The following is a 26,314-nucleotide window of genomic DNA, read 5'->3' as shown; positions in this document are numbered from 1 at the left end:
AGGCCTCAATAAGGTCTCCCCGGAGACCTCAATAAGGGCTTCTCCAGGCTGAACAACCCCACCTCTCTCAGCCTGTCTTCATAGGAGAGGTTCTCCATCCCTCTGACTGTTTTTGTAGCCCTTCTGTGGACCTGTTCCAACAGGTCCATGTCTTTCCTGTGCTGAGGGCTGCAGAGCCGGATGCTCCAGGTGGGGCCTCACCAGAGCAGAGTAGAGGGGTGGAACCACCTCCCTGGACCTGCTGGCCACGCTTCTTTGATGCAGCCCAGGATACAGTTGGCTTTCTGGCTGCAAGCACACATTGTCAGCTCCTGTCCAGCTTGAAACTCACATACCATAGCTGGCTATAAAGTAAGTATTTTCACAAATTCAGACACTAGAGTCTTCTAAAAATGCAGTTTTCCCAGGCATTAGAAAAGACCTTACTGACAAGTAAAATTACTGAAAATCAGGCCTGTGTTGCTCAAACCAGGCCTCATACACCAGCCCGCACTTAGCGAAATCAGCCATACACACACGTGCACACATATATACACATATACAGACACACAGAGCTCCGCACGCAGGAGGGATGCATGCCCAGATCAGACTGACAATAGCATGCCAACCCTGGGGCACGTATGTCCCAGTACGTGCCAGCCCAAAGCCATACATTAGAATCCTACACCAGCGCAGCTGCCGAGGACACACCTCCAGAGGCACACACAACCATAGAATCATAGAATGGTTTAGGTTGGTCAGGACCCTAAAAGTCATCTAGTTCCAACCCCCCTGCCATGGACAGGGACACCTCCCACTAGACGAGGTTGCTAAAGCCCCATCCAGCCTGACCTTAAACACTTCCAGGGATGGGGCATCCACAACTTCTCTGGGCAGCCTTTTCTGGTGCCTCACCACCCTCAGAGGGAAAAATTTCTTCCTGATGTCTAATCTAACTCTACCCTCTTCCGGTTTGAGGCCATTACCCCTGTCTTATCACTACCTGCCCTTGTGAAAAGTCCCTCTCCAGCTTTCTTGTAGGCTCCCTTCACATACTGGAAAGCTGCTGTAAGGTCTCCCCAGAACCTTCTCTTCTCCAGGCTGAACAACCCCAACTCTCTCAGCCTGTCTTCATAGGAGAGGCGCCCCAGCCCTCCGATTGTCTCTGTGGTCCTCCTCTGGAGCCGTTCCAACAGGTCCACGTCCTTCTTATGTTGGGGGCCCCAGAGCTGGAGGCAGTACTCCAGGTGGGGTCTCACTGGAGCAGAGCAGAGGGGCAGAATCACCTCCCTTGTCCTGCTGGCCACACTTCTTTTGATGCAGCCCAGCATGTGGTTGGCTTTCTGGGCTGTGAGTGCATATTGCTGGCTTATGTTGAGCTTCTCATCCACCTGAAGTCCTTCTTGGCAGGGCTGCTCTCAATCTGTCCTCTGCCCAGCCTGTATTTGTGTTTGGGGTTGCCCTGACCCGTGTACAATCATAGAATCATAGAATAGTTTGGGTTGGAAGGGACCTTCAAGATCATTGAGTTCCAAACCCCCTGCCATGGGCAGGGACACCTCCACTAGAGCAGGTTGCTCAAAGCCCCATCCAGCCTGGCCTTGAACACTTCCAGGGATGGGGCATCCACAACTTCCCTGGGCAACCTGTCCCAGTGTCACCACCCTCACAGTGAAGAATTTGTTCCCAGCGTCTAATCTAAATCTCCCCTCTTTCAGTCTGAAGCCATTACCCCTCATCCTATCGCTACACGCCCTGCAAAAGGTCCCCCTCCAGCTTCCAAGCGCCGGCCCTGGGGCACACACCCTGGGGCCAGCATAAACCCGAGCCCCAAAGGCTGGCGGGCCGGCGGGCAGGCAGCTGCCGGTACCCGCAGGCACGCGCTGCCCGGCCCCCCTCGCGCCCCTCCCCGCCCCCCGGCACGCGGCCGCGCTTGCTCCCTCGCGCCCGCGGCGGCCGCTGGGATTGGCTGCGGGCGGCCCGGCCCTCCGCCGCCTCGGGTGAAAGGGCGGCCGGGGCAGCGGCGGCAGACATGGCGGCGGCGCTGCGCTGGGGGGCCGTGGGCGGCCGTCGGGGGCTCCGGGCGCTGCTGAGGGTGAGATGCCGCTTCGGGGGCCGGTTTCTTTCCCCCCTTCGCTGCGCCCCTGCTCGGCGCTGAGCTGTGGGGGCCGCTCCCCGGGGTAGTTGAGGGGGTGTCCCTGTGGTAAAGGGCTGGGGCGGGTCGCCTTCCTGTGAGGAGCTGCGGATGGGGTCGCCGGGCGGGTGTTGTCCCCCGTGTGTGAGGCCGGTGGGGGAGAGGGTCACCCCCTCCTGAGGAGGTCTGCCGGAGGGGAGGGGACGTTCCTATTTCAACGATTAGGGCTGTCGGGGGTGCCCCTCGGCTGCCGGGAGCCGGCCACCCCCTTCCCCCGCCGGGCGGGGGGCTGCGGGTGCCGACACCGGCTGGAAGGCGGTGGTTGTCGCGGGACTGTAGAAGCTGGGTCCTGGTGTTCCGTTGCTGAGGGCTGGCAGCATCCAGGAGTCTGTGGCTTGGTTTATCCCCCCCACCCCCTCCAAGTCTGTGCCTCGATGTGTTTGGTTTTGGTTGGTTTTTTTTTTATTATTTTAGCTTAATTTTCTGTTGCTGGAGAGGCTTACATGTTACTCCCTGTTTATTTCTGTCCTTTTCCTCTGTTAAACAGGAGCTTGGTAAAACTCAGGGGTAGAACATAATTTAAATAGCATGTTACATACTGTAAAGAGTGCAGTTCTGTGCTATTTTTAGAAGTAAAATCTTAGCTCATAGGAAACAGCTACTGCTTTGTGAAGCTGTGTTGTCTCTTCCCCCTCCTCCCTATACTCTAGATAGTTATGGATCTTTCAACTGTCAATTAAAGCTTCACTGTGTCTTTATGATTCTTCTCACTCTTTATGAAAATGCAATAAACTCATTGTAGAACTATACTGATGTTTTTGCTGAGGACTTTAAACTTCTAGAAAGCCTTATTCCTTAGACTGTGGAGTAGCTTCATTGAGGCAGTTCCTATGTTTTCTTCTCTATTACTTCTACAGGTTGCATTAAAAGAAAGAGGAGATGAGTTAGGATAAGAGCAAGCAGCATTATCACACAATGTTGTGTAACAGTTGAATGACACTACAGCTAGTTTGTATGTGGAAAAGTGGTACAAAATACCTCTACTTACAATAGGAAGAACTTATAGTATTTTTTTTTTCCTGAAAAGGAAAATGTGAGGCCTGCAAGTTCCAGTGGAGAAGAGAGGATTAACTTGCAGAAAACTCTTGTTCTGTGTACCCCTGAGGGTGTGGGATAGGTTTCTCTCTAGAAATGTAATCCCATAACAGTGCTGTAATAAACTTGCATATCCTTAGGCATCATGTCAAAGAGCTAGTTTATGTGGCCAGGGCATTTTGAGAAAGGATAAAAGAGGAATAAAGGATGTGCTTTACCCAAGCTTTTTTTCCTCAGGAAATATGCATAGCAAACTAGTTTTGCTGCAAAGGTGTATGCAAGAGAAGCTTACTGAAAAGTCCAGAAAAGAACTTTGATTGGAGACAGTGATTTGGAATTAGTAGAGGGCTTGTGCTGTTTGACTTTATTTTTGGTAGCCATATACACATTTATGTGTATATAGATGTGGAAGACTTCTGTTTTTACTGCTTAATAGTGCAAGGACTTTGATATCAGTCCTTTGGAGCCTCCCTGTAAAAGGCCTACTTTACCTTTCTTCTAACATCTCAAGGCTATGGTCTGACTGTCAGTATAAACATTATAGGAATGGTATGTTGGTGACACTTCTGTAAAACAAAATATTTTTATAGCTACCTAATAGCACTTGTGACTTTGGTAATGGAAGTGATTTTTAGCCCTTAATATCTGTGCATAAAAGTGACCTTCAAGACATTGGTATATGGGAAAAGATTTAATCGAACAAATTTGCATGGAAATTACTTTCATAGATTTTGCTAACATAAGCAAATAATATAACTGATGTCTTCAAACTTAATGTGCTTAGAGCTCTTCTGTTTTTTGCAAGGGCCACTAGCTAGTTGGTTGTCCTTAACTTCTGCCCCTCTCATGTGGGAATCAATAAAGGACCTGAGAAAGGATAGTGCAAAAACACTGAGCTGAGGATTCAACCGTTGTGTTTCTAATCTAATGTTTAGCACTTCTATTTAGCTCTTATGCAGAACTAGTTCTGTTTAGAATATAACTAAAGTTTTGTTTTCAGTGCTTTGCACTTCTGGACCTGGGAGAATATCTGATATTGAAAGAAGCCTGTAGCTGCAGAATAAGAGATGACTTTGACATTTCAGTCCTGAAATTCTTCTGAGAGAGCTGTCAGACTGTCTAAAATAATGTAGAAGAAAGTAATAAATGCTATACGTCATGAAATCAAGAGTAAACTGATACAGATTTTATCAGTATAGATCTGTTTTCTAACCATTGAACTAAATCTATGGGAAGTTTCTCAGCCATCTGTACCCTCATAAGTTATCTATGCACCTACCATTTTTAAGTCATCAATGCTATCTGTACAGTGGGAGCTCCTTGCTCTTTTCTGTGGCATTGTTTTTAGCATGCTAAAATGTTTATGGTGTTATAAAATGTTTAGTATGTTATTACAGGGAAATGTGCTTTCCCCTTGTTTATAAACACAGAAGTATTTGGCTGATGGGATAGTAAGATTGGTATCATCTGCTGTTAGGGATGGGGGTTAAAATGCTCACCAATCTAGGGAGATGAGTGTAGTCCTAAACTTCTAGAGTTCAGTGATTGTTTCTAGTATGTAAACTAGAGATTCCGGTGCTGACAAGCAATCTTAAAGCAGACCACAGGTTGAGATTTCTGGTTTTCTCCTTGTTTCCAGGAGCAGCTGTTTAGAGTCTGTAGGCAAAGCATGTGGTGCTGTCTACTATGGGAAAATCTTAGTTCTGGAAGAAAAAGTGAAAAGTTCATTAAAGTTTAGACTGAATAAAAAAATGGCAGTCTTGTTCTGAAATACTACTTGTGTGGTTTGATTTTCTTCAGTTTTTTTTTGTCCCAAACTTGCATTGGTGGTTCCTGCATGATTGTTACAGTGCTGTGATCTATTTCACAGACGCTAGCCTTGCTGGAGCTGTTTAACCTGCTGCTGTGGCAAACTGTTCCAACTTTCTGCAGCTGCTAGGTCCGGATCACAGGCTGTTCCTTATAAGCTCCTGTCTCTGTCCAACTTGTGCCAGCGCTGCTGCCTGAATATCTAAGTGGATAAGCTGGACTGAAATCTGGCTGAGAACACATTTTTCCCACTCCTTGTGAGTATCCTCTCAGCTGGGTGTATTCCCTGGTCTAGTTTACTATGTGACTATACGAAGTTTTGGGACTGGCAGAAGGGAGAAGGTACTTGGGTGTAGCAGTGATTTAGTTTAAAAAATATAGCCTTAGGTATATAGGTGTTTCCTTCTTTGTAGTTTGTGCTGTGTTGGCAAATAAAAGTGGATTTTCTCTTCTCCCTCTTAGAATTGCCAGTGGCTCTCAAACCTGGTAAGAGTGAAAGAACTGTTATGTATAATGCATTGTACCTTACAGAACCCTGTACTACATCTTTGTTTGCAGTTGGCTTTGGGAGGACGTCCACAGTTACAAGTGATTGGCTGTTCAGCACTCTGAGAGAGTACAAAGGAAGAGAAAATACTTCATTAGAGGAAAAAAATAAACCTACAAGTGCTTGACTTCTGTTGACAAGACTTGTGCAGTCTTTTACAACTGTACAGCTACATTTTCAGCCTTATAGATTAAAATTCTTGCAGACACTGGATGTTTCTGTAATCAAACTATGCAAAAAAAATTACATTTTTTCATGTTTATAATTACTTGGGAATGCTTGGAGCAGGTAGAAAAGACACTGAAAATATAAAGGGGTTTTTCTCATGGTGTCTTAAGCTTGAATCTTTGAAAGTGTAGGGGCAGAAATCCTAGTAGGATTACTAGTGGAAGACAGAAGGAATAGGTAGAATTTATGGCTAGTGAAAATAAGTATGCTACTCTAGCTGTTACTATTGGGCATTGCTTACTGTCTTTTCTAGTAATGCTAAAATATACATTCCTCCCCATATTAGACTTAAAGCAAATGTTGGTATATGATGCTTTTCCTGCCTGAAATCTGGAACTCTGCATCTGCACTTCAACACTGAGACCTTTTTCTGTCCGAAAAGCTCAGTATCAATGAGTTATTTACAAGATGACCAGTACGGCAGGGAAATTTCTTTCCTTGATGAGGGACACATAAGCCTTTTAAAAACACACATATAAGCCATCTCTAAATAACAAGTCAAACTTCTGTTTTGCTGTTGTGTGCTGTGTCCTGAAACCACCCAAAGATGTTTCTTAGGGCTGCACTGGGTCTCTGGGAGGCAGGTTCTCTGGTAGGCCTCAAAGTGGCATTGTGTGATGAGTGTACCATTCCACAGCTTAACTGTGTGGTTTGATTTACGTGAAGTTAATTTATAACTGCTACAGCTATTCAGGCTTGAGCTCGGTTTGGCTATTGTATAATTAATAGATAAAGCAGGATGCTTTTCTACAATACAGTACTAACACTATCTTTTTTGGAGGATTCAGTAGATGTAGGAAACTCCAGGCCAAACTTGGAAGTCCAGAGTTGCACTGTCGTAAGTACCTTGTGTTCTTGGGCTTTCAAGAGTCAAAAGCTTTATCAGATTGAAGTAATAGGTCATGACAAAAATAGGTTATACCTGATGACTCTACTGCCCTTTCCTGGTTTTGCGAGATACACAAAGGCTGAGAACAGAGCCCAGAGAGCTCAGCTTGACCTAGTGACTTTTTTTGTAAGGTATAATACCTAGGGCATGTGTGATTTTTGAGGAAGCAGCCAATTAAGAATCTAGCTTGAGGGTTAGATTGGCTTGGTAGGGTTGGTGGTTTGAGAGTTATTTGGAGGTTTTGTTGTAGCTTTTAACAAACCTACCTATAGCAGGTGTTTGGGATCCCAGAGGTAGTTGATACCCGACTTGGAGATGGCGATTTAGCAGTGTTCTGTTGTGGCCCTAGTCATGCATTATTTACAAAATGTCTGTTTATTTCTAAGTGCTTATTCAATTGCTCATAGTGGCTGGGAACAGACTGCTAAAGAGACATTTCTTGAAGTGGATTCTAGATTATGTATCTGTAGCATACATACTAAGGCTTAAGAACTTGCTTACGAAACCTCACAACTGCTTCTTTCCAGAACTGTGAATTGGAGTTGGAATTTCACATCTGAGTTGAGCAATATGCTAGGTTTGGTTTAGGAAATTACCCCACAATTTGGAGCTGAACCTGGCTCTCGAAGTGATTCTAGTGTGTGTGGGAGGAAGTAGTTAAGTTTTTAAACATAGATGCATAATTAGGTTAGGCTATTACAGGATTTTTATGTGAAATCTGTCCAATTCTGTAGTGTAAAAGCAGAGCTGAGTGTGGTTTCATGCTTTTCCAGTTTTTTTAATTGCTTGGTAACTTCACTCTTTCTGTATAAAAAGCTTGAACAGGGCCTTTTTTCAAGACAGCACATGGCCAAGATTCTGAAACTTAATGCTAACTAATTTTCCTATCGTAGCCTTCCTTCCAGTTTCCACGTGTGGAATAACTCTTCTGGCTTCTCATATGTATTCAAAACTAGCTTTGTATAAAAGGTGTTTACAAAGTTCAGAAGCTTTTCTTCCCTTGCTCTCTCCTCCCAGCTAACTGCAAGTATTTAGATTAGCCCCACTGACCCTTAACAAGCACTTTCTTCAGTGAGTAATATTAACTTGGTGGAGTGGTTTTGGTGTGTTCTGTATGACCTTCTTCGGACTCTTTGTGGTCCCACAGGCACTTCTGTCAATAGTGTTTGAGAAGAAAGGGACTCTATCTGCTTGACTGTGTGTACTGTGGAGCAGGAGAGTATATTCTGTTTCTGCTATAGCTATCCTTGCTGCTGGATCTGAATCACAGTACAGTCACTGAAGTTGTTGTAACAGTCCAACTGCAGATTTAGGATGGTGACCAGCTGGTGAGAGTGGTTGCAACTGGTGGAATTCAGTCCTTGACTGCATCTTCCCTCTTTAATACCTGAAACAGCTTGTGCTGTTGCATCCTCAGGTGAAGAATAATATACCCCTGCCAAAAAAACCCTCCAGACCTTTGGTTTTGATTTTAGCAAATCAAATGATTTGCACCTAAGGTTGTTCTGCATTTTATTTTTGGGGAGTAAAGTAAAAAAATGACAAGAAGCAAAAAAACCACCAAAACAAAGCTGAGTGGGAGGGAGCCTAGCATGTGAAACAGGGTGGGACAGTTGCTTTCCTCTGACTTTTTAGTTCCAGAATAATTCAGATAATCCGGAATATCCAGGACAGTGTAGACTATGTCTGCCACTAGTGAATGGCTTCTCAATGTTTTGTGAAGCCATAGCAGCTTTCCACTTATGAAGCTCGAGCTGAGCTGGCACGAGGTAGTGTGCTCTGTGGCTTCCTTTAGTTCTGTATTACAGGACTTGTATTGAAATAAACCATTTTTCCTTTATAATATTATATAGTATCAGCTGCATTACAAGTGTGATGCACTTCTCAATCCTGGGCTGGTTTCTGATTTCTGTGATGCAACATGAAAAATATCAGAAGAATCTGATAACACTTTTACAGTCTTTATGATTCCAACTGGGTGAGCAAGTGTAGTTCTCCCACAGCTGTTGCAGCTTTGCTGTGGGATCATTTATCTGATTATTTTTATTTATGGTTAACTGCAACTCACACTATGTTGTAAATTGACTTGCTTGAGAAGTATCTGTAAGAATTGCCTTCTTGATACACTTGTATCATCCATTGTGTTCTCTTTGAAATGGCATGTGTATGCTGCTTTTCCTGATATATGCAAAATTGTTAAACTATAGGAACTATCTTGGTTCAGAGCAGAAGACTTGAAGAGAAAGGCCTCTCTTCCTCAGACCACTGTCAGGGGTTGTGGTAGGGAAGACTGGGAGCTGAACTAGCATCTGAAGTCTGTTCTGTTCTACTTCTGCTTTCCATACTGGTCTAGTCCATTACCTGCTCTACTCCTAGCACTGAAGGCCTCTCCCCACGCACATACAGACACATGCTTGCTCTTCTGAGAACTTCTTGGTAGGTACTCCTTGGAACAAGAAGGAAAGAAGATGGTGTAGTGGAGAGTTTATGAAAAAGAACTTATACCTTAGCTAATGACTTTGTAACTAGAGCTTCTGAGTTCTTAGTTACTGTTTGTTGGGTGTGTGCTTTGGGAAGTGCTTTCATCCACTTGGTGGGGGAATAGAAGGATATGGAAGAGTTTCCTCAAGATGTCAGTATATGAACTGTTTTTATCTTGCTGGAATATTGTAGCACAAAAAAAATGTTCAACTCCTTCTTTCTTCTGCAGTGTGAAGCACTGTGTTCAAGATGGTGCCTTGTAACTTCACATCGATTCTATTCATCTGTGTATGATCCAAATGAAAAGGTAAGTAGTATGGTGCATGTTTTCTCTTAACATTTTACTGTACCACTGACATTTGGTTTTTAAACCTACCCTCTCCCCTGTGCTGCTATTAACAATGGTAGCTCTCCTAGTATAACCTGTGTCCAGTCACTGGTTTAATAGCATGTTTTTCTTCCTTTTTTTAAACCAAAAAGGAAGTTGCTTTTGCAGTATACTTGTCAAGATTGGATACTACTTCAAATGCATACCTTAAAAGGTTCAATAAGTGATTGTGAGCTGGGGAAAGTTACATACTGGCCTGAACATGTTATAATTATGAAACAACTAATAACATTTTGCATGGTGTGGGAGCTATAGGCCTGTTACAAAATCTGGGAGCTAGATTAGCCAAAAGCTTTTCGTAGAAACAAAAGTATGCAATAGTGGCAGCATGATTGTTAGATGATCTGACACCGGGGTGAGAATTTTAGAGCCTGGATAAAGATGGGCCTTTAAGGCCTGCAGAGAATAGTAAATCCTCATCTTGGGACTTGTGCAGTAGCAATCTGAATTTACAGTTACGAGCCAAGAAAAACTTTTCTTGTGGGAGATTTTCTTGGCATGGCCTCTAAAGTAACACATTTGGAAAAATAATGTGGCTGAAGGTATACTAGTATTGAAGGGCAAGAGTGCTGACAATTCAGGACTGATAGGCTTGCCCTTACCTACCGGTGTAGAAGCAATCAAGCAGGAGTGAAACAGTATCAGAAAACAGGGAAAACCAGTATTTATGTAGAACTGGCTTAAAAAGAAGTCTTCTGAAGAAATCTGTATTCTTAAGGTCCTTGCTTAATCAAGGTCCCCTTCATTTTTCTAAAAGCATAGTTATGTTTAGACAATGTAATTTGGTTTCTCTTAACCAGGAGCTGCGTCATTCCAACTGGGGACTCCTACAGATAGTTTAAGTTCTTTTCTGCTTTTTCCATTCACTGCTCCTTCAACTAATTAGCTTAAAAAGGTTTCATATGAAAGTCTGGTCATTACAAAGAAAGTGTAAGTAGCATAAAGAAATGCTGCATGTTATTTTAAAGCAGCATGTGATATTTTGTGTTGGACTTGAGACTTGTCTTTAACAGGAGTCCAATCTCTTCCTGTTAGTGTCTTTATTGGAGAATTGGAAAATTAAAATGAATGTTAAATATTCTTAGCATCTTAGTACTAAGTCTTGTGTTGTACTGTGACCATACTTGAATATTAAAGCAAATGACTTAGATTTGGGAACAACTTGTGTGAGCATGTTGGAAAACTTTCAGTTTTTTTCACAGGGTTTTAGACCAGGTCCCTGGCTAAAAATGACCTTCAAACAAATTGCCAGCTCCTGTGGTGGTGTTACAGTATTTGTACCTTTGATAATTGAGTTTGCTTATGGTTATTTAAGATCTGTCTTTTGAGTGGGGTGTGGGTGTGCCTGTGTACTAGGCAGGGTTATGCATTCCTCTGCTCATCTGGCTGAATTTACCGTATAAGCTTGTTGCAGCTCTTACCTGGAGGGTTTTATCACTTAATTTCTCTATGTTGTTATCACATGGTAGTATTTTTAAACTGGTCATGTGGTGCCAGCTCAGCCCTGACTTTGAAGAAGTAAATTTGGTCAAGGGCACCTTGTGTATGCTTGTTTGGAGTATGGGAGCAAACAATATATAGCCTACTCTGTCCGTAGCAGTTCCTGTTGGGGTCTTGCAGTGTTCCTTCCTCTCCTCTTACATCTACCTTCCCCTCTCCAAATTAATTAATGACTTGAGAGTAACAAACAGTTTCATTGTTGCAGTGGCAATACTTCCTCTCCTGCCAGTCCATATGAAAAACAGCAGTTTGGTGTACGGGAGGGAGAATAGCTATTGAACGTTTTAGGGTATAGTTTGATAAACCTAATCTGGCATAACTGCAGGTTGCCCCTGAAGGGGAGAGTCCTGCTGGTTCCCTATGCTGTTTTTTGATTTGGAGCATGGGAGGCAGAGTAGGACTGTTCGATTAGTGTGTTGAACTGATGTGTCCTGAAGCTGCATCCCTGCTAGGTCTAATGTATCAAAAGCAGTGGGAATAAGTGTAAAGCAGGATTGCCCCTTTCAGTGGCAGCCTGTGTGTACAACCGAGCAGGTCTCCAGTATTGAAGTGCACCAAGAAGAAGCAAGGCCAGTGACAGCAGTAACCCTTACTCCCAGCAATGAGACTCTTATGCTAAGCAACTCTGCTCCTCCACCACTCTGTCTTAATGGGAAGTTTTTGTCTAGGGTGTAAGGCTTATTAACTTCTTACAGCTTGTTATCCCCTTCTTACAGGCATGATAGAAATATTGAAGGTATATTTACAGCATTAAGTGCACTCCAGTGTGGAAGGTGACAGGAATTTCAGGGGTGTACTAAATTTGATCTGCAGCTCTGTTGCACTTTGGTTGCTGCTTAATATTGAGTGTGTAACAGTGTCATGATGACAATGCAGGATCTTGCCAGGTTCCTCACATGAGGCATAGCTACAATGAGGCACCAGGCTGGTACAACTCAGCAAGCATGCCTGTACAGGGTGGAAGTGTTGGTCTTTTAACCTTCATGCCCTAGGCAGAGAAGAACTTCTCATTTTGACTGGAATGCTTTTTAAAGATCCCCCATGACAGATTAGTATTGTATTCCAGGTCATCTGTGCTGGTTAGAGATGCTGACCACAGGTACATTCCAGCATTCCTCAAGTAGAGGTAAAATCAGCTAGGTTTAGGCTTTGTATAGACAGTTTCCCAAAGCAGATTTGGGAGCTTTCACACAGGTACTGTGGTGGGAGAACAACAGTGGTGGTAACATTGGCATGGACATTTACACCTACATTCTGCTAGACACAGAGCAAACTTTTAAAACATGATCCTTAGAGTACTGCCATAATGTGGGATCCTTCCCTTTGTGTAGTTTTAAGAGACCTGGGAAGTATGGTAAAGCATGCCTCCTTCTGTGCATTAAAAAACATGGGACTTAAGCAGTTCTAGGGTAGAGGTTATTGTTGTGTATTTGGCAGAGCTTATGAATGACTCTTCCCTGGACTTGGCTGTCTCCTAGAGCCTCTGTAGAGGTCTAGCTTCTGCACAGTGTGTCATAAGGAGATCCAGGGAATGCTAGTGTAAATAGCCAACACCTTTTTCTTCTGAACGTGTGTATGTGCTAGGCAGATCTAGTATAGCATACCTGTTATGCTATATCATCATTTTAAAGTCAGCAGAACACTTCTAAAAGTAGGTGATCTCAGAGTTTCAAGGTCATGGATGATCCCAGGTTTAAGTGGAAGTGGAGGAGAAAAGAATGCGTGTTTCTGGAGGGAGAAAAATGTGTTTTATTTCACAAGATCCTTATTGTTTTTTCTTCAGACTTTTGAAAAACTCCTTATTGCCAACAGAGGAGAGATTGCATGCCGAGTAAGTATGTAATCTTTTAAGTTTTTTCTTTTTATAATTCTTAAACTATTTGTATTTTAATTATTGATAATTGTCACTTCTTATATGGTAGGTCATCAAAACATGTAAGAAGATGGGGATTAAAACAGTTGCCATACACAGTGATGTTGATTCCAATGCTGTAAGTACTACTTGAATTCAAATGGGAGATGAGATTATTAGTAATTCAGCTGGACTGTTATGCAGGCTTATTGGTGATGGTGATGGGCAAGTTGGCAATTCTGAAGTATCTTTGTATATGTCCTATTCCTCCGTGTGTTTGTTGAAAGGAGGGGAGATACCAAGGTGGGGAGAGGACTGAACAAGTACTTAGCATGTATTTTGTGTGAGGTCTTCTGTGTTTTGCTTGTGTAAATGTTACCTTGCTTTTTCCTTGGATTAAGCTAGACAGTTACACCTGGCAGATATGTGCACCAAGTGTAAGAGTGGCAGTGAAACCTAAATTTTGTTTTGCTAATGTACACAATGATAGTGGATAAGGAAAAAGCTGTGCATATTGTTTAGCTAGACTTTAATAGAGCCTTTGATACTATTTTCCATAGCATTCTCCTGGAGAAGTTGTCTGCTCATGGCTTGTATGGGTGTACTCTTAGCCTGCACAAAGAGTTGTGGTGGCTGGAGTTAAATCCGGTTGATGTCTGGTGACAAGTGGTGTTCCCCAGGGCTCAGTATTGGGGCCAGTTCTATTTAATATTGTAATGACCTGGATGAGGGGATTGAGTGCAACCTCAATAAGTGCAGATGACACTAAGTTGGGCAGGAGTGTTGATCTACGTGAGGGTAGGAAGGTTCTACTGAGGGGTCTGGACAGGTTGGGTTGATGGACTGAGGCCAATGGTATGAGGTTCAACAAGGCCAAGTGCTGGGTCCTGCACTTGGGTCACACCAACCCCATGCAAAACTTCAGGCTTGGGGAAGAGTGACTGGAGAGCTGTCTGGCAGAGAGGGACCTGGAGGTGTTAGTCAACAGCTGGCTGAATGAGCCAACAGTGTGGCCAAGAAGGCCAATAGCATCCTGGCTTGTATCAGAAATAGTGTGGCCAGCAGGACTAGGGGAGTGATTGTCCCCCTGTGCTTGGCACTGGTGAGGCTGCACCTTGAATACTGTGTTCAGTTTTGGGCCCCTCACTACGGGAAAGACATTGAGGTGCTGGAGCATGTCCAAAGAAGGGCAGTGAAGCTGGCAAAGGGTCTTGAGCCCAAGACTTACAAGTCACTGGGATTGTTTAGCCTAGAGAAAAGGAGGCTCAGGGGAGACATTCTTGCTCTATAGCTACCTGAAATGAGGTTGTAGCGAGGTGTGGGGGGTCAGTCTCTTCTTCCAAGTAAAAGGTGATAGAACGAGAGGAAACAGTCTCAAGTTGCACCAGGGGAGGTTTAGATTGGATATTAGGAAAAATTTCTTCACCAAAAGGGTTATCAAGCATTGGAACAGACTGCCCAAGGAAGTGGTTGGTCGCCAGCCCTGGAGATATTTAAAAGATGTGTAGGCATGGTGCTTAGGGATATGGTTTAGTGGTGGACTTGGCAGTGCTAGGTTAATGGTCGGTCTCAATCTTAAAGGTCTATTCCAACCTAAATGATTCTATGAAAAAAGATATAAATTGTTCCTGTGCCTGGGAAATCCAACTCATTTCTTCCCACTTCCCAGAGGAATGTTCTCCTACCCAGCTGTGCTGAGCAAGCCTACTGCAGCTGTTCCATTTGATGGGGATATTGAAGTGCCTTGAATATTCAGCAGCATGGCAGGAAAGCGGTAAAATGGCTATCTATACAAGGAAGATACTTGTATAGGTACTTGCCCATTTTCAGGTCTTGTACTCCCTTCTGTTTTAGAAATATTTTAAGTCGCTTCTAGCAAGAATAGGGAGATAACTTCCTTTGTGATATTAGAGCAAGTGTAGTCATACTTGTCTGTCCTTGTTGACTAGAGGGAACATCATATTATTCCTTGCTTGCAAGAACTCCTACAGGAGAAGGAATTGGGGGTTGCCCACATGTTCCAAGATAGTTTGTTGAAATCTGGAAGGGAGTTAACACAGTCTTTTATGATTTAATAGAAGTGGTCCCTCAGACAAGCCATCAAGACAGGACTTGCGAATGTAGGTGGTGGGTTGCTCAACACTGGAAAACAGAAGCATGGTTGATGGAGTCTGTGAAAATAGTTGGGTGTTTTCAGAGTTAAGTGAAAGGTGATAACTGTTGGGAGTTCTGGACTTTGACAGTGCTTTTGTCTGAGTCCTTTTGTGGTTCTAGTCCTACATGACCATCTTGTTCATATAAATAGGCTGTAGGTAGAGCAAGGGACAGAAATTGGACTTTTCTGGGACAGGACAAATGCCCTACTGCTGGATTTCTATGCCAAGTAATTCTCTCTGAGGTGAGTGAAGAGTATACTTGGTCTGGATTTTAACTGGTAGCTATAACTGGGAGAGTATAGTTGCTTGTGGGTGCCAAGTGGATTGTGAAACAAATTCTTAATGGATTGGAGTCAGACATCATGATAAATTCTAATTCTTTTGGAAGCCAAGGGTTAAGTGGATACAAGTACAAACTACTCTGTATGATCTGTGATCCTGCTGGTAAAACTGAAGCATGCGGTTGGGTACTTGTAGTCCATCTTATGTATATGGTATCTGCTGTTAGGATAAATGGATCCACTGTTTAGCAGCACAGCAGAGCCTTGTTCACTGGCATGAATTCTGAAAATAGACTAGAAAAAGCTGTTCAAAAAAGAAAACTTATTCTTTCACCATTATAGACTTGAGCAAATGAATTGGTCTTCTCTCCGGTGTGTCTGGATGGCTTTGTTTGTTGTATGGATTCTGCTATGAGCAGGAGACTAAGAAAAAAATCTGAAAGTAGTAAGTAAAAACCATGATTTAAGAACATAAGGGAATAAGAATGACAGCATGACACATGACGTACATATGTAAGAATGATGTACAACTCATGACCTTAGGGAAGGGAGTACAAATAGTGCATTACAAAGAGGAAATTGAAAATGTCTACTGTACTTCAATCTACAGTGCTGTCTAGCTTTAAAATACAGAGAGGGTCTTTAATTTCTAATAGTCCATAAAAGGGAATCCAAGCTGGTATCTCAGAAATGCATTAATATAATCATAACAGTTCCTAAAGATAACACGAGTGTGTTAAATAAGATGCTGACTTCTTGAGTTCATGGGCTAGAGATGAGGCTCTAACAAATGCTGTAAGGGTGAAATAGTGTCTGTTTAGCTCTTTGGATCTGTGCTTAAAGACTGATCAAACCTATCTATACAAGGTTAAGCATTAGCTGTGTGCACTGAACAAGCTCCAAGTATTTAAAGGAAAATGAGAGAGGCTACTTGAAATGCTGTTCTGTGTGCTTCAGATAAGGTAATGGTATTAAGTCTAAGCTAGTTTTTTGGTCTAATTGTATGTATGCTGGTTATGTCTATTATTCATCCTTTAATCACTACCTTGGGTGCTTTCACTGGGAACTAGTTTAACTAATGTAATCTTACTTAATGACTTGGTTACCTCCAGTTATTAACTGTTTGTGGGAATGTCCTGGCTCCTGCAATGATGTGTGTGACTGCCAGTTTGGATGATCTTGATAGGTGAGTCCAGAGGCTAAATTCTTTGACTGTTAATTGCCATCAAAATAACAAACCATGTTTGTCCCATGTTGTTAATTTGTGTTCAGGTTCCATCAACAGCTAACTTCTTGGTTGTGCCAGTGGTAGGAAAATCTCAAACACTCTGAAATCAAACTTGGGAGCTGATGCAACCTGCCAAATGAACCTCTGCCCTCATGTAGCTAGGAGAAACCTGTTTGCTCAGTGGTGAGATGCTGTAAAAGAGTTGTGAATATCCTTTTCATTTTGTGTTTGATAGGATTAAGCAAGATATCTCTCACTCTTTTAAGACTTGTATCAAAGGCAATGAATATCGTAGGCAGCTACCCTTATGATGATAATCATTAAGCCAAAGGCAGAAATAAATGTAAAAGCATGTGATTGAACTAGTTGCCCATCCCAAAGCTGTTTGTCTTCTCTAAAGAGTGGGACCCAGTTTGAAGTAGGTAAGGATGGTTTACAAAAATTTTTTAAGGTGTTTAGAAATAACATTAACTGGAATAAGTTAATTTTCTGCTTAGAACTGAGTAGCTTTTGAGATGTAGTAGTTGCACTACACTTATTACAGTACCTGTGTAGCTACTTGCTGAAATATGGATAGTCTGATACTCTCAATACTAACTTGTTTTTACAAATAACTTTAAAAGGAGGGCAAACTACACAGTCTGTTCCATCTCTCTGGCTTCCCTTTCTGTCATACTGGTTGAAAACAGAACTGAAATTGAGCTGAAGCAGGGTTGAATGTGCTCACTAAATATTTAAGGGGAAAAATACAATCAGGAGGTGCCTAACTACTCAGGCTCTTCAGTGTTAGCTCTTAGTTTATTCCCTATCCAGTGTCATAGCATAAATGACCCAAGCAGACATTTTTACCAGTGTTTGGATGGAAAGGGTATACATAGTCTTAAAAGCATTGGTCTTTGAATAAAGGTACTGTAAGATCCATTAGTGAATAATCTTATCCCAGAAGTTTATTTTGGAAACTGTTTTTGTTGAATATTCAACTTTTCCTTAATTTTTTAATGTTAAAATTCTCTGAAATCCTTGTGGAGTTTACAGTGCTGAATGGCAGTGGTGGCAATAGCTGAAATAGATATAGACCTTCAATGAAACTACTTACTTTTTATTGTTCTTCAGACTTAATTTCTGTGGAACACAATGGCAAGTGCTGTTAGAGAATGAGTATGCTGCTAGAGAAATAGTAATTTTGATATACTGATTTTACATATTAATGAAAGGTAACTAGACTATAACAGTAGGAAGGAATTTTCATTTCAAGAAATTAAAACTTTACTGTTACGAGCAGGAAGCAGCAGACAGGATTGCTATAAACTGATAACATGGTGAAAATTTGAGCAACCTACTGAGAGCCAAATAAAGCTTACCTGGAAAAAGAAAATAGAAAGAGCAAAAATACTGTTTATTGCACTCAATTTTAAAAAATGGCCCAAGATCTGAAAGATTTCTATAGGTTAGAATTAAAGTCATGGGGAGGTAATGTTAACAAAGCTTAAAAGGAGGTGTGCGACTTCAGAGACTTTTAGGTATTTGTGTATTAATGCAAAGTTACAGGAACCTGAGAGTGTAATCCAGTCCCATTTAATACCATTTACCTTAGCAGAGGTGGGAGGGAGTGTGAATTAGGGGAAAAAAGATTGTGTCCAAAGTTATTTATGCAGTGGAAGAGTTGTTGCATTAACTGTCCTGAAACTAAATCACTGGTGGTTGGGGAAAATAACCTCAACAAAATGGTTTCTGAGACCCCCATAGAGCATACAGTTGCTCTTGTGGTGTGGAGCGTGTTGAAAAAAGTAGGTCATAATGGGTGCTTTTTAAGGTCTTGAAAATCCTGGGTAATACTCTTCATTACATATGTTATTTTGGTGAAAACAGAGGAAAGAAATTCTATACTGTTCAAAATGCTGATTTTTTTTTTTTTAACTTCAGGGTTCAGCTTTCAAGGCCCTAATTCTTTACACTTGGATAGGTAAAGTAGGGAAGGACCAATAGAATTTGGAAATGTTTTTAATTAAAACATCTGGTGGAATTATTTTTGGGATGAGAAAACAAGCAAAGGGTTTTGACTGAACAAGAGTAATCGTATGTACTTTTTTCCCCCTGAACTGATTGGAATAGAGGGTTAAGATGAAAGAGCCTCCTCAACCATAAATGTAACACTGATGGTGCAAACATTGTCAAGGAAAGCTAGAGAACTATTGTAATGCCTAATGTAATCAGCTAAAAGTATGATAAATGAAGAACAAGCTTTCACTAATTGGATCTGAACAAAAGAAGGTATAGCATAAAGCAGTGAATGAGATATAATTTTATTTGGCATTTTTTAACACAGCAGGGATTCTATAGCCATATGAAGCAATGAACTATAAATGACTGAAAAAATCCCATGGGAAAGTAATGTAAACTACTAAAACTTTACAGAGTAGTGGACAGTTAGTTACACTTCTTAAACATAGGCTTTTTTTTCTATTGTTCACTTAAGACTTCAGGTGTTAGTATATTAAATTGCCTTAAGTATAGACATGTCCAAATGTTTTTAGCTTTTTCCAGATCATCATCTTGTTCTGCTAGAAAATATAAAACCAAAAATGATGCAAATCCTTTTATTGAAGGAAGAGTAATTGCACAGAATTCAGCTGTTCTCCAGAAACTGTAGTCTTCTGAGTGAAGGGAAATGGAAAAAATCAAATGATGTAGAAATGGAAGATCTATATTCCTTTCCTAACTCTATTTCTCTTTTTGAGCTTGGAGTCTGAGGCAGTATTTCAGAAGGAATTTGGGAGAAATGTGGTTTAGGGAAACAACAAAGCTGATTAAGCTTGTAAGCTTCTGTACCAAGTCTGTATTGAGTTGAATGAATTTGGGTGAGCAAGTTGAGCTTTTGATTGAAGCAATAAAAACTTTGAATTTTGCTGAAGAATTCCCTAGAGCTTAATGGGGTGCTGTCAGCTGCTTTCACTTTTAAGAAATCTCGTTGGCAAAAACAAAAATTGTGGGAGAAATTTGGCATTTAAGTTTTAATCTTAAAAAAAATTAGATTGAAAAATGGAAGTTTATCCAAAATGAAGGTGTTTTCTTTACTTGTAACTAACTTACAAATACAGAGGTCTGAAAGCTTGTCCAAACTCTCATTTACTTTTTTTTTTTTTTTGCTGTTCACTTCTTTAAAATATGCAAAGCTTTCTTCCATCTGCTATAAAATCAGAAATTCAGTCATTTTGACTGCTTATTGCCTCCTAATGGCACTTCAGGAATTTGTGCTCAGATAAACTTGAAAAGATCCCTCCTCAGGTATGTGAGAAAGAAACTAATATTTTAATGCCTTGTTTAAACACATGGTTCCCAGACAGTCTAGTGTGTACAGAATGGACTCTGCTTCCATGTACTGTCTGGAAAATTTCTCTTCATAAATAGTGGTGTTTGCAAGATATGCAGAATAGCAATGTACCAAATCGCACCAAGGAAACATTAGGGTCAGGTTTGTGGTTGGTGTTCTGCTCTCCTTTCAATTTATTTAGAAAAACAAGGCAGCATGTGGCTTATTTCTTCACAAGATATGGTGGAGGTGATGTTACTATCCTGTCCCCCTGCTTTATCAAGTCAATTACTGAACAGTTGTGTAAAGCATGAGATATGTAAGTGGGGGTCATCCTGTGAAGACTCAAATACTTCTGTGGAAGACGTGTGCTTTTGTTCAAAACTATCTTGTCTGCCAAGTGTCATCTGCTTTTTCTTTTTGTAACTGTATTATTGCTTCAAAGCCGGGTGAATTGGTGGAGGGTGCTGCTGATGAGGAAATAATCAGTTTTTTCATTGACTGTGAGGAGCAATGGAAGCTTCATCTGCAGTTTTAAAAGTTGGGGGGCTCATCAGAGCTCTAGAGTCCTAAAGTTCCAGCCTGTCCTCCAAGGACTGGCTGTGCATTTTATTCGGTGATAGAATGATGTGAAATGCACGTATGACCTTTGGAATGGGTCAGGCTGCTTTTGTGTAGTTTGGCTAAGCTGGAATGTTCGTTGTGTTGGATTCTGGTTGAAACTGTAACATTGAGTAGGAGAAGGGTGTAGAGCAGAATGCTTTAAGCATCATGCTGCAGCCCTTTTGGGGATACTTCCTTGGAGGTGGGAAGTATGTGGAGGTGGGAAGTCCCTCATTGGAAAGAGGGAGTTGAATCCAGATCTTTTGACCTTTTGTGGGGAGGGTTATTTGATTACCAAGGTGACTTAATTGAAGGATCAATGCATGGATTAAAACTTATTTCTTGACATAATGCTCATTTGGGGGAGGTGGTTGTTAGAAGTTGTACTGAATTATCCTTGGGGCAGGAAAATGCAGAAGCCCAGTCAGAAGTTAGTTGTGGCTTAAATGTGCAGGTGCTCAGCACTGTGGAGAGATAAAGTGGTTCTGTGGGTACTGATGACTGCCTGCATCAGTAAGTAAAGTAATAGGAGTGGATCTGTAGAGTGAAGTGGTTCATGCTGCAGACATGGTGTCCTTGCTGCCTGCCTTTTAGCATCTTTTTGATTAGTTCTAGTCTGGTGCTGTGGACTTGGTGCTTGCTAGTGGTGGTTTGATGTGCTTGCTGGGCTGTATCTTTTGGTGGAGTTTTGCCTTGAAGGTATCCAGTTCTTGTGCTTCAAGACAGCTGTGTGTTGGAGACAAATGTGTTGCAAGTGGGGATGACTGAGAGGAAAAAAGCAGTCCTGGTTTGAACTTAAATGGAAGGTGCTCTAATTGCTTGCATGGTACTGCCCTTCTGGGTCTTTTCTTGCTCTAGCACTTTTCTGACCTTGTGCTGAGCTGTTTTAGTGCTCTGTAAACACCAGACACCTTATTTGTCAAGTTATCATTTTTTCTACTGATTTAGTATGCTAAAATATTTCAGTGGAATGTCTGAGAGGTGCTGGAGCCGTATATGGAAGCAAGATGAGTTGGTCATCAGTTAAACTGACTTCTGTTGCCTTGCTAGCTACAGGGCTACCCAGAGCTCTGGGGTTTGGGGAGATGTAAAGGCACCTCAGTGATCATCCTTAAAGTCTAGGTGACTGGCTGAGCAGGGCTGAAGTCACCAGGCTTCACTTGTTCTGAAGACTTGCCTCTCTTGGGTGGCAGAGTAAGAGCAGGCAGCTCCTGCCTTTGAAGCCATGAGTGTTTGCTGAGGACACTGCTTGAAATACTGTCATTGGCAGCTCTGGATCAATGGCTCCTGCTGCCATAATGCTGGTTTAAAATTTTACTGTGCTTATTACAGTGAATTGCCCCAAGAAAACAAGTGGATGTATACCTGTTATAGTCCATTTTGCTTTTTTTTTATTTTCCATCTCTAGACCTTTCCAGCAGTGGTGGTGGAAAATGCTGTATGTAGTAATTCTTATGCAACTAAACACTGTTGACGTGACCAAAAAAGATAGTTATACTGTGTTGATTTGAGAGGTGCCACAGTGACTTTGTTTCCTGCTGCCTCACCCCCTTACAGACAAGAGAAGGTCCTTGGACTCAGTCTCCTTTAAGGCTTTCTGAGTGTCCTGTCTCTTTCCTGACTTTATCCGTCACCCAGGTGCTCAGCAGCAACTGTTCAATTGTGCAGGTTCATGTTTGTTGCTTCTGCAGTTTATATTGTCCCAGCTGTGCTATTTATCAGCTGTGGTTGTGGATGTTCAAGGATGGTTGGTTTTCAGGCAGTATTTGTGAGCAATGCTCTTTGGTGTCTCATTTCTTGTCTGTGTGGGTGTAAACACTGGTCAGCAGGCCCTGGGCCCAATTTCCCTTTTCTATTAAGGCAACTTCTAGACAGAGATGAACCTGAGGCAGGTTTTTTTGTAAACAATGTTCACCGGTGCTTGGGAAGTGGCATTTACAAGTGATCCAAGATTGTGCTGTCTGGTGAGAGTAGTTCTCTCCCCTTATCCTCCTATCTTTTGTGTACCTGACACTCTTCATGTGCAGCCTTTTAAGTAGATCCAGGCCTGCTTATCTGTCTGAGAACAGTGCCATGGGGGTGGGGGGTGTGAGGTTGGGTGGGAAAGAAAGAATGTGGCTCAGTAAGCTGATGTGACTCCCTGCATAGGTTAATGAAGGCTAGAGCTAATGCCATCAGGACACTTGGTTGGGGACCAGGAGAAAGGAGAGTACCTGATTAACCTTTAGAGAGTCAGTGTAGACTTAGTGTCTTAAGTCACTCTGAGCCTGTATCCCTGATAGTGATTTCCTTCCCTGCTCCCTTTTCCTCTGCATCCCCTGGTGGTGGGCTGTGTGATGGGAATATCTGAAGAGCTGGATCAGGAAGCAGAGCCATCTTAAAGATTCTTGTAAGGAGGGTTGTATTTAAAGCCTGATACTTTCCTTGATTGTTAGCTATACAGCTAAGAACAAACAGCTACCAGGGTATTGTGGGGTCTGTGGCTGACAGGCTGTGGTTCTATGGATGGGATCCTGGTGCTCTTCTAGGGAAGGGTGTTAAACAAGGAACTGAATTACATATGAAGTGTATGAAAAATGGAAAAACTCAAGACTGGAGACATGAAACAAAGTGAAGTTGTAGTAGGGAAAAGGAAAGAAATGTGGTTTGTGGGGTATAAAGTATAGGCAAGGATGCATATGTTACTGTTATGGGTGTTGTGGTTTTAAGTTATACTGTCTTCCTTGTTCTTAACCACCTGTCTTTCACTTGTTTAATTTCAACAAGATAGCATTATAATTTAATAAGTATGAGTTTAAGATACTTTCACTTATTACCACTGAATTGTCTGTAGGTAGCAACTAGCATTCTTTGATAGTTCAGATACATGGTGATGGTTGTTTAATAAAAAAAGCCCAAGCCGTAGCTCTGTCCTCCATGCCTGTCTAGTTCAGGTGTGAGGGGGGGAATCAGGAGTAGAATCGTTATTTAAAGGTCATGTCTGGATGACAAGTTCTTACTGTGAAATTAGTGCGACAAAAATTGTCACATTCAATTTGTTAGAATGAATGGACTCTTTGAAGTTGAATTTGGAGATTATAGGCCTGTGTTAAACTATTAAGCACAGAGACTTTAAAAAATATATTGAAGTCTAAATCTTACAGAGAAAAGTCCTCTTAATTTTTAAGCAATTACTTAGTATACAAATTATTTTTCACTCTTTCTTGGAGACAAAATGCTCTAGATAACTAGACAGTAATTGCCATTTTCTCCTGGAGAAAACTTCCATATTTATTTTCCTTGGATTAGCATGCCTGCATACATATGAATGTTGTCCTACTAGCCAGATTTATTATGTCTCACAGTGGAAAATTTTCTATAAAACTGAGTTTATTACTATGAAGGCCTTGATTGAAACTTGGGTTCCTGTCATAGGTTGACAGGAAGCACTTTTGAGTATGCATGAGTAAGCAAGGACTGTGAAAAATCAGATTATATAGGAGTTGATCTGAATTTGTTGGTATTAAGCCTGAGTCTACTTGTAATATCCTTAAAATATCAAAGGATATGATAAAACTCTTATTCTGCAACTTTTTTCATGTCTTGGCCAACATGAGTGATAAATATTATTACATAACTGATTTTTAGCTTAGTACTTGTCTCCTAGTGTCTGGCTAAAGTTTAATCTTTTAGGTCTGTATAGTCAGCCCTGGAGCCTGATTTCAGGTCTTCACTGGAAATTAATATAGCAGTTCTTATAAATAAATGTTTGAAACTTCTTCCAAAAAGGAGTTTACTGAAAAAAGCTTACAGCCCTGACATGTTCCTGATTATTTTTCAGGATGGATTTACATCCTGAATTATAGAATGGTTAGAGTTGGAAGGGACCTTAAAGATCATAGAGTTCCAACCCCCCTGCCATGGGCAGGGACACCTCCCACTAGATCAGGTTACTCAGAGTCTCATCCAGCCTGGCCTTAAACACCTCCAGGGATGGGGAATCCACAGCTTCTCTGGGCAACTTGTTCCAGTGTCTCACCACCCTCACAGTAAAGAATTTCTTCCTGATATCTAATCTAAGATTCATAATCTAATTTCAGTTTAAAGCCATTACCCTATGTCCTATCCCTACACTCACTCATAAAGAGTCCCTCCCCATCTTTCCTGTAGGGCCCCTTCAGATACTGAAGTGCTGCTATAAGGTTTCCCCAGAGTCTTCTCTTCAGGCTGAACAACTCTAACTCTCAGCCTGTCTTCGTAGGAGAAGTGCTTCAGTCCTCTGATCATTTTTGTGGCCCTCCTCTGGACCCTCTCCAACAGGTCCATGCCCTTATGTTGGGGGCCACAGAGCTGGTGACAGTACTTCAGGTGGGGTCTCACGAGTGGAGCAGAGGGGCAGAATCTTGACCTGCTGACCATGCTTCTTGTGATGCAGCCCAAGATGCAGTTGGCTTTCTGGGCTTTGAGCACACATTGCCAGCTCATGTTGAGCTTCTCATCTACCAGCACCCCCAAGTCCTTCTCAGCAGGGCTGTTCTCAATCCGTTCTCTGCCCATCCTGTGTGTGTGCGCTTGGGATTTCCTCAGCTCATGTGCAGGACCTTGCACTTGGCTGTGTTGAACTTCGAGTTTTGCATGGGCCCACCTCTCAAGCCTTTCCAGGTCCCTCTGGATGGCATCCCTTCCCTTCAATGTGTCAACTGCAGCTTGATGTCATCAGTAAACTTGCTGAGGGTGCACTCAGTCCTACTGTCCACGTTGCTGACAAATGTTAAACAGCACTGGTCCCTATACCGATCCCTGATGAATGCAACTTATCACTGGTGCTTGGGTATTGAGCTATTCACCATGACTTTGTCACCATCCAGCTGATTCCTTATCCCCCTAAGTGGTCCACATGTCTAAATTGGAGATACATGAATTTGACATCAGGATGTCATGTGGGACAGTGTCAAATGCTTTGCACAAGTCCTGGTTGCTGATGTCAGTTGGTCTTCCCTGATCTACCAATGCTGTAATGACATCATGGAAGGCCACTGAATTTGTCAGGCACAGTTTGCCCCTAGTGAAGCCATGTTGGCTGTCACCAACCATCTTATTTTCCATGTGCCTTAGCATAGTGTCCCAGTTTGAAGTAAAACAGAACCAACTTTGTGTTTAGTATTTTTACATTTTAGCCAGGCCCCTTCTCTCTGAAATTAATGGCATATTGTGGAGCAAACTGCTTGTTCTTGGAGTGATAAGACTGGGATGCGTAGTTTCCAGGAGGATATAGAATATTTAAAGAAAAAGTAGCACTAGCTGGTTTGACTCTTTTTGATTAAAGAAGCAACAACAAAAACCCCCAAAACGCAAACCCAACCAACCTTTATGAAAAAAACCACACCCCTTGCATCTGTGAATTGCTTAATTAAAAATTTTTATTAAAATGCACAGTCATCACATTGATCACACAATCTTCACAAACTTCACTTATATCAACAGAAGTGGAAATAGAGGATTTGTACACAATCCACCCCTCATCCTTTCAACACACTTCCAACAACAGAAATTCCCTGCAATCATTCTGCTCCTTGCTCTCTAGCTGTGTTCAGTCCATGTTTTGCCTGTTACAAGATAAGAATGATAATTGGGAGAGGTATTCCTCATGCCCCATGTTGGGTGCCAAAAAAGACTCTGGTGGGTTGACCTTGGCTGGATGCCAGGTGCCCACCAAAGCTGCTCTGTCACTTCCCCTTCTCAGCTGGACATGGGGAGAGAAAATATAACAAAAGGCTCATGGGTGGAGATAAGGACAGTGAGCTCACTAATTACTGTCATGGGCAAACCAGACTTGACCTGGGGAAGTTAGTTTA

The 26,314-nt window shown here is 42.0% G+C and overlaps 1 protein-coding gene across 1 annotated transcript in view; it reads left to right on the top strand.

Annotated features, from left to right (window-relative positions):
* Positions 1–1,983: 1,983 nt before the first annotated feature.
* PCCA (propionyl-CoA carboxylase subunit alpha) overlaps positions 1,984–26,314 on the top strand; it is a 292,639-nt gene continuing 268,308 nt past the window's right edge. Inside the window, exons 1-4 of the mRNA XM_074156847.1 lie at positions 1,984–2,074; positions 9,392–9,469; positions 12,834–12,881; positions 12,973–13,041. Of these exons, the coding sequence (XP_074012948.1) occupies positions 2,012–2,074; positions 9,392–9,469; positions 12,834–12,881; positions 12,973–13,041 (258 nt within the window). The 5' untranslated portion in view covers positions 1,984–2,011. The remainder of the gene's footprint in view (positions 2,075–9,391; positions 9,470–12,833; positions 12,882–12,972; positions 13,042–26,314) is intronic.

This window comes from Numenius arquata, chromosome 1 (genome assembly GCF_964106895.1).
Source record: "Numenius arquata chromosome 1, bNumArq3.hap1.1, whole genome shotgun sequence".
NCBI lineage: Eukaryota > Metazoa > Chordata > Aves > Charadriiformes > Scolopacidae > Numenius > Numenius arquata.
This window is presented reverse-complemented; position numbering and strand designations above follow the sequence as displayed.